The 12,205-nt window shown below is 39.3% G+C and overlaps 1 protein-coding gene across 1 annotated transcript; it reads right to left on the bottom strand.

Moving 5' to 3' along the window:
- Window positions 1–733: 733 nt before the first annotated feature.
- On the bottom strand, window positions 734–10,129 carry DTD2 (D-tyrosyl-tRNA deacylase 2 (putative)). Its single transcript, XM_010847011.1, has 3 exons — window positions 9,945–10,129; window positions 5,558–5,627; window positions 734–1,245 (listed from the first exon to the last, which is right to left on the bottom strand). The coding sequence occupies exons 1-3, from the start codon at window positions 10,053–10,055 to the stop codon at window positions 920–922; spliced, it is 507 nt and encodes a 168-aa protein (XP_010845313.1). The 5' UTR covers window positions 10,056–10,129; the 3' UTR covers window positions 734–919.
- Window positions 10,130–12,205: the final 2,076 nt, after the last annotated feature.

Here is a 12,205-nt window from a genome sequence, read left to right as displayed (position 1 = left end):
AGAAACAGAATATTAACCAAGAATATTAAACAAAAACAACTTTTAGTCCCCCATCCCCTGTTCCTATATCAACTAAAGATTCTTAACTTAAAGCACTTGGATATTCTTGGAAAGTAATATTAAAATGCACAATAACATTTCTGCATTACATTTTCATAGTATTAGAAGAATAGTAAATTGCATATTCTTTTATTCAAAATATGGAAATCTGAAATATTAAAACAAATTTGACAAAATTATAATTGGTTTGTGCTGGGCTTTACCTAGTTTTAACACAAATAGTGATTTTTATTACATACCACATATATTTGAGGGCATAAGAAATATATTTTTCTTGATTGTACAAAATGCTTCACTGCAAAAAGCTTAAATACAACTCTCCAGGAACACTTCCATGTTCTTATCAATGACCATAAAGTGAAGAGAAGGATATTTCAAATTTCTGAGTGTCAGTGTAGGGGAAAGTGGGATGGAAGGTGACTGAGATCCACAGTTAGGTGACTGGCAAGGTCATCCAATTAGGAGGCTGCAGAGTTATGGATGGAACCCAGGATTTTCTTATCTAAAAATGCTGCAGATTCGTGTACTCAAGAAGAAGGGGCTGCTGCTGCTGCTGCTAAGTTGATTCAGTCGTGTCCAACTCTGTGCAACCCCATTGACAGAAGCCCACCAGGCTCCCCCGTCCCCGGGATTCTCCAGGCAAGAACACTGGAGTGGGTTGCCATTTCCTTCTCCAATGCATGAAAGTGAAAAGTGAAAAGGAAGTTGCTCAGTCGTGTCCGACTCTTAGGACCACATGGACTGCAGCCCACCAGGCTCCTCCATCCATGGGATTTTCCAGGCAAGAGTACTGGAGTGGGGTGCCATTGCCTTCTCCGGAAGAAGGGGCTAGGGAATCTAATTATGGCTGTCGAAACTTTCAAAACTCAATTAGGTGTGTGTACGGTCCATTGGTGTCGAGCTTTAACACCTGCCTATTGCCATAAGTACCGTGTTTCACGACAACCCCAGCTTCAGCACACTTGCTATTAGCAGCTAATTCTTTTTTACAGAGATTCACAAATTGGGAATAAAGTTCTAATCCCTCTTCTTTTCCAGAGTTACAGTGATACTGCATGCTTCTTCCTTTTACTCTACCCCCAAGGGTGGCTTGAGGGATGATAAGAATGTTGCCAGGTAGATCCAATATAGAGACGTGCTTGCCATTTTCTGTTTCACTTAATTTCACATTTAACAGTGTATTAACTGGGTGGGGAAGAAAGGGAAAACATTTTAAAGTAAAAAACAAACATGAAGAAAAACAACAATCTTCTACTCAGCAAATTTCATGTTGAAAATCCAATTTGTCAGCTCATGCTTTTAACCCAAAGTCTCTATGTAGATTTCAAAAATGGCTTCAGTAAGCTAAATGATCTAAGCATGAAAAACAAGGAAGATTTCAAGCAGAAAATGGCATGATGTTTTAAATCTGACTTGGCAGTTAGGATCTTCCTGCAATAAAATCATCCAGAAAACACTACAGAATTAACCATATACCAGAACTTTAAAATATTGCTTCCCTGAGGGATATACAAAAAGATTTTGCCTTTTTGTTCCTTTTTATATCTCAGAGCAAATCCTACTGGAAAAGACCATGACAGATCCTCCACACACATATTATGCTTTATAACAAAGAATATTAAATAAAAACCTTAGTGCATTTATTATTTTAAACTTAGTTGCCTAGAGTTCTAAGCTGAAACAAAGATTCCAGGTTCAATTCTGTTACAAATGAGCTGATTTTGGAGTTTTATAACCTCAAAGGCATTATTAACATAGACTAATCATTTCACCAATACAAACATCACCAGTGGGAGAAGGATAAAGGTGAAAGGTAGAATCATCAGAAATTCATTGTCACAAAAATAAAATAAAATAAATTCATTGTCAACTGGAAAAGTAAATCCAAAGGCATAGAGTTACTGGTATTATCTTCACATACATACTGGAAAATATAGGATTATTACTTTTATGCCATTTATGGAAAGTACACTCACAGCTAGTAAGAAGTGTCAAAATAACCATAAATGTTTATGTGAGCTAAAAAAAACTAAACTTAGAGAACTTTTACATTTCAACACTGGCCAGTTTTCAAAACAATAAGCAAACGAAATGCCTAATATAAACACTCAGGGTCTTTCTACCTCTACAAGGCATATAAGTAACTTCTGCTTATAAAGAATAGTCCTGAGAGGACACAGATGGTAAAAGAATTACTGAAACCTCACATTCTTTTGTGAATAATCAGGCTTGAAAAGCTATGGTTTCTGGTGGGGTATCAATGGTTTCAATTTTAGAAAGCCTGTAGCAAATATCAGCAAGGATTCAATAAGGCTTTTACTCTCAAATCAAGGAATTAACCTGGTGAAAACCTGCCAAGGTGAACACCCAAATGAATTTCTAAGTTATGCATTAAGCACTATCAATTTTCATTTAACTAATACCTATTTTAAAATACTTCTAATTTTCTCTATTATAAATAGGACTTTGCTATATAGCCAGCAGTCCTTATTGATTGCTTTTAAGGAAACTGTAATTCTCCAGAGCATTTCATTCCACAGAAATCACTACCCAGCTATCCAGGCCTCAGGCCAGTGACAGACTAAGAAGGCAGTTTTGAAATAATAGGCCAGAAAGGTAAATGCAATTTATTATACTTCCATACATCTCCCTCTACTGGCTCTGAGAATTCAATTAGTGCTGTTGGCATACAAAGATGGGCTTCCCCTATGGCTCAAGCAGTAAAGAATCTGCCTTCAATGCAGGAGACACAGGAGATGGGGGTTCAATTCCCCAGTCAGGAAGATTCCCCTGGAGGAGGAAATAGCAACCTACTCCAGTATTCTTGCCTGGAAAATCCCACAGACAGAGGAGTCTGTCCAGAGTTGCAGAGTCAGACACAAGTAAGTATGCATGCATTGATGATTGATAACACAAATATCAGTTGTTATTGTTGCTAACGTCCGATTCTTTTGGGACCCCATGGACTGTAGCCCACCAGGCTTCTCTGAGCATGGATTCTCCACGCAAGTATACTGGAGTGGGTTGCCGTGCCCTCCTCCACGGGATCTTCCCAATCCAGGGATTGAACCTGTATCTCCTGCATTGCAGGCAGATTCTTTACCACTGAGCCACCAGTATCAGCATGTAGAAGTAAATACAAATACAAGTGTCAGTAAGTAGAATTAAAATGAGATGATGAATTAATGGCATCTTGGGGCTTTCTTTGGGGCTCAGCTGGTAAAGAATGTGCCTGTAATGTGGGACACCTGGGTTCAATCCCTGGGTTAGGAAGATCCCTTAGAGAAGGGAAAGGCTACGCACTCTTGAGAATTCTATGGACAGTACAGGCCACAGTGTCGCAAAGAATCAGACACAACTGAGTGACTTTCACTTTCACTTTTTGGAAACTCAAGTATCTCTAATGATGAATATGGGAAGCAAAGCTTTGACAGGGCCCCTGAATCTCTGTCCAATTATACTGAAGATGAATTGAGGAAGATTATGCACATTTCTATGTTAGTCATGCTACTTCAGACTTTATGGTTGTAACTGGTTATTATGTTCCCAAGAGGTACATGATTTGACTGGAAAAATCTGAATCCATGTAATAAGTATGAGGTGGGCTATTTAAGAGAATCCCGTCACACTGGCATACTTTGCCTCCTGGAAGAGGGAAGTACAAGCTACTTCTATCAATAATAGATGGACTTGTTTTGCTTATAACTCACACCAGTAGAATGTGATTCTTAAGAGTCACAGTTCTTTACTGAGAATCATGATATATAAAAGCTTTGTTACAGACTGTCCACTAGAAGAGTTAAGGCAGACTTTTAACTGACCACAATCTCATGCACATATTCAAAGTAAACTCAGAAAGACACACAAGTATGTACACAGGATTTAATTACTACATAACAAAATGCGGCTTGCATTTGGCTGGTTCATTTTGCCTTATTATAATTAGGATCCATTTAAGAATATATAAAAACAAGTTTAGAAAGTCAACATTAAGTCATGAAAAAAATGCCCTTCGTGTTTTTGAAGATTTCTACTATATACTTTTTATGGTCAATAAGGCCTTAATTCAAAGCAGAAACAGACAGAATGCCCAACAACCAAGCATTAAATCCCTGCAATCATCCTCTCTAACAAGAGACCTCATTTTATTTTCTCTTTAAACACTTTAAAGCTCTGTATTATCCTCCAGATTCAAATTTCAAACTATTACAGTTACTGGCTTTCCATCCTTACCTATCACAGGCCCCTCTCAAGTCTAGTTTTCAACTTCTGACAAAGTTGTCAAACATGTTTGATGTCTCAGCATAAAATCTCCTCTAGAAGCTTTAGCCCTTTGTTCAAATTGTTCTTCATTGGGCTATTAACGCTTGAGTTCCACTGTTCAAAGCTCTTCTGGGTTAATTAACTTCTGCCTGCTTCAATTACCCATCTGTATAGTTTATGTGTATGTGTTAGTCACTTAGTCATGTCCAGTTCTTTGTGATCCCATGGACTGCATCCCGCCAGGCTCCTCTGTTCTTGGGATTTTCAGGCAAGAATACTGAAGTGGTATTCTAATATTGAAGTGAAGAATACTGAAGAATACTGAAGTGCTTTCTCCAGGGCATCTTCCTGATCCAGGAATCGAACCCAGGTTTTCTGCATTGCAGGCAGATTCTTTATCATCTGAGCTACTTTATTAATCCAACTAATGGGTATTGCCTTTACTAATGAATAGAAAGATAACCTGTCCCCAACTTTAGGGATAGCTCCACTATTTCAGGCTTTTTTTTTGGACATAATTATTCTATCAAATACTGTCTTGAGATAGCATATGGTTTGATTTGGTATATCTGAACCTATGTAATTATCAAAGGAATGTGCAGTGGTATAGACTATTTAGAACACTGGGAAGATGGAGGCAGGTAAATTATGCCTGCAGAGATGCCCGAACACTGACTTTGTTTTCTCTGCCCCTAGGGGAGGTGTGATTATGATGATACCAAACTTGATTCAAGAATATTTATATGCATTTCCTACAAAGAATTTACAGAATGTAAATTTTTCCATAATAATGATATAAGCCTGATCTACACAGATTTGAACCACATCTTGCATATACAGTGTCACCTACATGCCCCTGTTAGGGCCTCTAAGAGATAAGTAAACTATATTAAGAAATGCAGCATCTGTTTTTCTCTGTGTGGCCACCCTGCTTCCACAAGTTTCTGTATCCTTGGCTAAATACTGCTGTGTTGTCTCTGTGTGTTTTTGTACACTCTTTTAAACCAGTCCATCAGCCATCCGAAAAGCTGCAGTTATTTTAAAAGAATTCCACCACACTTGCTTACATTAAGTTTTGGAACAGGAAAATAAATAAAGTCAACAACAGTACACAGAGTTAAGTCATTTATAACTTACACACCTGTATAATATAAGATTGTACTCTTTGGCCCTTCTGGTTCATCTATTGCTATTCACTCTCACTCTTATAAAACAAATAATACTAAACACATACCCATTTTGGGAAGAAGTTCTTTATCAGCTCCCTTGAAAAAGCACACGTAGATCACTAATCCTCTTTGAACCTATGAGAAACCACAACAAACTCAGATCAGAAACTTCTATAGAGACATACAGAGGAAAATGAATAAAATTTTACAACTGTTATAGGTAAGAGGTTAAACGCAGAAGAAGAGAAATAACTTTTTACAATAGTCTTGATTTCTTAAATGTGTGAGAAAATATTTTTCTATATTCAATCACCTCAGTTATCACTTCTTTCAAAAATCAAGTTAAAAATACAGTCAAGGTAAGTATTTTCGTAAGGTAAATTCCTAGAAGTAAGACCCCTGGGTGATTTTAAAATCCAGATAAACCTGGTGAGTTCAACAAACTTTTAAAAAATAAATTGATGGCACCTAAAAAAAAACAAAAACAAACAGCCAAGAGCAGTGAAGACCCCAAGTTATACCTTCAAACCTCTAATCAAAATCATTAGGATTATGAACTTGACTTCTTCCCTGGTGGCTCAGACGGTAAAGCGTCTGTCTGCAATGCAGGAGACCCGGGTTCGATCCCTGGGTTGGGAAGATCCCCTGGAGAAGGAAATGGCAGCCCACTCCAGTATTCTTGCCTGGAAAATCCCATGGACAGCGGAGCCTGGTAGGCTACTGTCCATGGGGTCGCAAAGAGTCGGACACGACTGAGCGGCTTCATTTCACTTCACTTCCCCTCCTCAAGTAAAGCTGACAGATTTAGAAACATTCAGTTTTGCAGAGGCTTATTCATTCAACATCAAATGAATTCACATAATATCAGATATGACTGATGTATAAACAACATTGTGACTTACATGTCTTTTGACATCATCATTCTTTGTTCTTACTAATCCATTTACTTGTAAATAATAAAAATAAGGGTCTGATTCCATTGCAATAAACTCCAAGAAATTTCTGTCCTATCATTTTTTTGTTACTTTTGTTAATTCTTTAAATACACACAGTGATTAAACCTTGGAAATCGCATTCATATTAAGTTCTACATCAAGAGGTTGTCTGTTATCAGGAATGTAAGTTTATTTTATATAATGACTAGGACATTTCTTTCTTAGCTCTTGTAGGAGAGAGACTATATGGAGAAGACATTTGATAAATGACTTTCATTTTGCTGCAAAGCGAATCATTAAATTTTTTATTTTGTAGATTAACCTTTTGAGTCCAAGAGCTATTGTGAAAATTAAAGGAGTTAATATCTGTAGAGTACTTAGAACAGTGCCTGGTTCATAGTAAGAGCTATATATTTGCTTATTAAGTACGTGAAAAGAAATTTAAGGACTGAAACACAATTTATTTTACATCTTAACTCCCAAAGCACTTTATAGACTGTTTTGTACATGATAGAGGCTCTGCTGAGTGCATTTAAGTTCAACTTTATCTTATAGGTTCTATGTGTTATCTAAATAGTCTTCTAAATAAATATAAACACAGCTCTGCATTCACACCTGATCTATCTGGATAGGAAGTAACCTTCTACAAGTGCGATTGCCTTTCAGAGGACTAGGGTGAAGCTGGGGAGAAGGAAGACAGATCTCATTGTTCTATTAGCCCTTTGACCCTCTCCCAAAGCTCCTCAATAAAATAGCTTCATCCCTCCATCAAAAAAAAAATTAAATAGTGCTCTTGGAACTAGCAAGTGCCTCCAGCGCATACCCACTGTAAGGAGGTGGCAGGTGGAATGATACAGATACCTGCACCACTGTCACAGCCTTCTCTCCTGGGATTGTTTTGGCACAGGGCAAAATTTTTCAAGCACATTCATATTCGGACATGTTATGAGGGGAAGCTCAGAGTAGACTCTGGTTCAATCCCTGGGTTCGGAAGATTCCTTGGAGAAGGAAATGGCAACCAACTCCAGGCTTCTTGCCTGAAAAATCCCTTGGACAGAGGAGCCTGGTGGGTTACAGTCCATGGGGTTACAAGAGTCTGACATGACTTAATAACTAAACAACATCAGATTTAAGCATCTAATTACTTGCATGAATAAATGCCTGTTCTTACCACTCACCACATACCACTCCTCATTAAGGTATTTTCTTTTAGTTTGCTCTTAAATTGTGACCTACAAATTCCCATTTTCAAAACAGAATCACTTTCCTTATAGCTTCTTTTGGTATAAACAGAGCATTTCAAATATATAGAGAAGTACAGATAATTCTCACTGTAGGTTAAAAAGTTCATGCCTCTCAGGAAGAAAAACATTACTGTGAGAGCAAAGATCTAAATGAATGAAACCAAGAATACGCAAAGTAACCTTCAAATCGTTGTGACAATTAAAAAAGAAAGCTTTTAAAAAATTATAACTGTTAATAACAGAATGGAGGATGCTTGAGAAAGAGGAAAGTATTTACTCTCTAATTACTTGTCAACTCTTTATACTAATTTAACCATGTGTGGGAGTGGAAGAGAAAGCTTTAAAATAGCTTTTAAAGTTTATAAACACACTGATAGTTTGGCAGGCTGCAATAAACTATTTGATTTTGCATAAGGAGATGCGACATGAAGCATATAAAAAGATAAAGAGGCATGGAAGAAATCTAAATGATTAATAGTTTGGGATTTATAATCCCCTGAAAGCAAAGGGGACGACAGAGGATGAGATGGCTGTATGGCATCACCGACTCAATGGATGTGGGTTTGAGTGAACTCCAGGAGTTGGTGATGGACAGGGAGGCCTGGCATGCTGCAATTCATGGGGTCACAGAGTCGGACACGACTGAGCGACTGAACTGAAGCAAATATAAAAATAGGCAACTCTTTGGAAAGGATGGCAAAAAAGAAAGAATAAAATTTCAAAGTAAGGAAGATAAATTTTTAAAAGGCCACAACAAAAGAAACAAGAAATGAATTTTTAAGAAAAAGGGACGGCAAAAATACCGGAATGTTTATGCTTATAAATATTCAGTATTTCCAAATTACCAGAGGGTAACATGGACGCAGGAGCCTGGTAGGCTGCAATCCATGGGGTCACTAGGAGTCGCACATGACTGAGCGACTTCACTTTCACTTTTCACTTTCATGCATTGGAGAAGGAAATGGCAACCCACTCCAGTGTTCTTGCCTGGAGAATCCCAGGGACGGGGAAGCCTGGTGGGCTGCCGTTTCTGGGGTCGCACAGAACTGGACACGACTGAAGCAACTTAGCAGCAGCAACAGATTGTGATGTAAGAATAGTCATCTACATACGGTCTATGTGTTGTATTTAAAATAATAACGAAGATTGTGTTACAGAGTGCTAGATCTGGGATGGGATCCAGCAGATGAGTGAATGAAATGATCCATTTAAGTTTCTTGGTACCTCCAAAAGTTTTATTTATTATTATTACAAGTTTTTCCCCTTCTGCGAGTGGTCCTGCCAAGTCACTTCAGTGGTGTCCGACTCTTTGTGAGACGCCATGGACGGCAGCCCATCAGGCTCCTCTGTCCATGCCATTCTGCAGGCAAGAATACTGGAGTGGGTTGCCATGCCCTCCTCCAAGGGATCTTCTCCATCCAGGGATCGAATTTGCAAATTTTACGTCTCCTGCATTGGTAGGCGAGTTCTTTACCACTGAGCTACCAGGGAAGACCTCCCTTCATTTCAGCTTACTCCAAAAATAAGTCAGGGCCTCAAAGAACATGTTTTTGCATGGAATTTTGCATATGGGCAGGCTGTCTTAAAAAGGCAAATATTCAAGTGGAAGGACATTTGGCGTAAATGTTTAAAATTCTTTGGAGGAAGTGTGTTTGATAACAATGCAACTTTTAAAGTAGTGGTCTTTGTTCCTAGTGTGAAATAAGTCAAATTTTTAAGTTTCTTGAGAAAGGAAGTTTCATAGGCAATCTCATTACTGTGTTAACACCTAGCTGCACCCAACATAAGACGGAATTCGACGGGATCTGGAGTACCAAGTCAAAACAGATCTTCAGCGTTTGCAACAAGTCTAACCTAGAAGCTCGAACCAGACCACCACAAGTCACCAGCAGCCCGGGCAAGGCGCCAGGAGTGAGAAGGCTTTTTGCTCTTTTGAAGCAAGAGGTCTGAGACTGCTAGGCCTGAAGTACACCGAGCTCAGGTAGATCGTTTGAGAGGAAGCTCAAATCCCCGGGGTCCCTCTTAATCTCCTCTGGAAGTCCGAGGGAGAAGGGGCCGGGGCCGGTGATGCAAGACTGAGGAGAAAGGCGAGGCCAGGCAGGCATTAACGGCAGCGTTGGGTGGACGGGCCAGGAGTCCAGCGCCGACCGCACCACCTGCCAGGCGCCAGCAGGCTGGCTCGGAGTGAGCGCGGGGTACGAATCACCAGGACAGCACGGTGAGAACCGCCCCTGCGCGCCATAGGATAACCGGAGCTGCGGGGCCAACGTTACCTCCACCCATTCGGCCTCGACGTCCCCCTCGGCCGGGCGTACTTGCAGCCGGGCGTGCAGGCACTGCTGCAGGAGAGCCCGGGCCTGAGGCGTTCTGCCACTGTCAGCCATAGCTCAAGCTGCGTGGATATCCCACAGGTTCCGGCCTCGCGCCGCACAGGCCAGCCCTCTACGCTCAGGGAGGATGGGGCGGGGCGCGGCGAGACTGAGGAACATCCTGGTCGCTCGTGGCCCCGCCTCCAGGAGGGCGGGGCCTTTGCCTGGCTCTCCGGTGACCCGGATGTGCGGGCTTCACAGCTCTGTCAATACAATCTTTAACTCTACCCCAACCTGCAACTCGGTAGAAGACGCTCAGTGGATTCTTTTAAAAGATGTTAAGGACCCAGTGGTTCTCTTCCCTGCATACCTTTTTAAAACACATTTTTTCATCTCAGAACGCGTAAGTTTCCAAACGTTAAACAAAATTAAATCTGCATAAATCCATATTATGTCCATTATGAAGATAGGTAAATAGAACGAGTCAATTGAATCACAAAACAAGCGTAGGTGAAACTGAAAGGTCTAATAAATCTTTCAAAAAATTTCCTTACCCCAATCAGTAAAGCAACACTGCCACCTAAATGCTATATAAATCATTCTTCTCTCGCGGTTGTCGAAAGGTATTGATAGGCTATATGAATACATATTTGAACATCAGTCTTTCATAGAATATACTCAATAAAAATATTCTTATACAAGAAAGCCTGTGATTGTTAATAAATTTTAAACATGCTCCTAATTGTAAAAACTATATATTCTGTGGTGTTTCCTGTAAGTACATATTACAGTGTATGTAAAATTAAATACTTGATTTTCTTTCCCACATAACGTATTTCTTGAACCTGCATCAGAGTAGCATTATTTTTCTATGGGCTTGAAGGATTTAGATGAGGGATAATAGTGTTACCCTGACTGCATTACCCAGGTCATTGATTTGGGCTCAACTGGCACAATATGCCTGTACATTTCTCTCTGTTGTTTTAGAAGATGACATCACTGACAGTGTTGCTATCCATACAAAGTAGTGTGATTGAAGAAAATAATCCGTGCGTAATCAAAGGTCCTTTCTACACAGAATTGAAACTGCCTGTTTGTTGGTTATCTTGCAGGCTGCCTGCACACATTTGTAAAAACAGCAAAATCTCATATTATCTCTGATTGCTGCATTGCAGGGGTTCATACATTTGTTGACATTTGTCTGCAAAGCACAGACAAGTTGCATTGTCTGCACTTTTATGTCTCTATTCTCTTTGACTCCCAGACTCAAGTTTTACAGGGCTTGAAGGAATTTTGACATAGAGGTGCTTAACCTTGAGCTTGAATGAGAGAGGACTTCATGTCCATTTGTATATGGATGTAGGAGATAGGGAAGTCTCTTGAAAATAGTCTGTGGTTCCCAGAAATTTTTACACAATGAAGGGACTTCAGCAAATTGGGAAATCCTTCTTGTGAATAGATGGAGTCTGGTGGGTAATGGTTAGCCTCTCAAAAAACACCAGTTACTTTTAAATCTTTATGTTGGGTGCTGATCTTATTCTTTCCTTCTACCTGCAGAGGTCAGTAGAGAGTAGGCACCAAAGAGAAAGTATTTACTTTCTGTATTTTATTTATTTTTTTGGAACCTCTAACCTCATTCCACAGAGAATTTAAGAAAGTCAGCTATACCTGCAATAAAATAGTGAAATGTGAATAAAAATAAAGCATAGGAAGTAAAGGAAAATGGAATTATGTCACTTGCAATGTGGGAAATTGAAAACAGACAAGACTGTTTTTGACTGGAGTGCTGAGCTGACAATGTAGCAAAGTTTTCACAGATATGTAACTGTAATTTTTGTTATGAGACAGTTATGTTCATCATGTGTAATTCTGAAGTGGATCGTGTTGTACAATTTTCTTCAAGTTAGAAGTAAAAGGCAAAGCACAACATTAAGTTGGCTCTAGAGGAAGGTTAACTGGAATGTAAAGAGAGCTTTTCCTTGTGAGAATACAAGAAATCACTGGGCAGAAATAGTTCTGAAACACAGTGCTGAAAGGAGACCATCTGGATAGCGTGTTAGTTATGAATGCATTCCAGGCCCTCTGAAATGTATAATAATTTAGAGTTATTTTAAGTGATTTAATTCATTCAAGTTGGCTGCCCCAAATTTTAATGCTCAAAAGTGTTTCACAAACATAAAAAAATTGAGAACCACTTCTGAAAGATCCCTTGCAGCTGATAGTCA

This window comes from Bison bison, unplaced genomic scaffold, assembly GCF_000754665.1.
Source record: "Bison bison bison isolate TAMUID 2011002044 unplaced genomic scaffold, Bison_UMD1.0 scf7180017864242, whole genome shotgun sequence".
NCBI lineage: Eukaryota > Metazoa > Chordata > Mammalia > Artiodactyla > Bovidae > Bison > Bison bison.
Note: the sequence above shows the minus strand (reverse complement) of the source record. Positions and strands in the feature narration are given on the sequence as shown.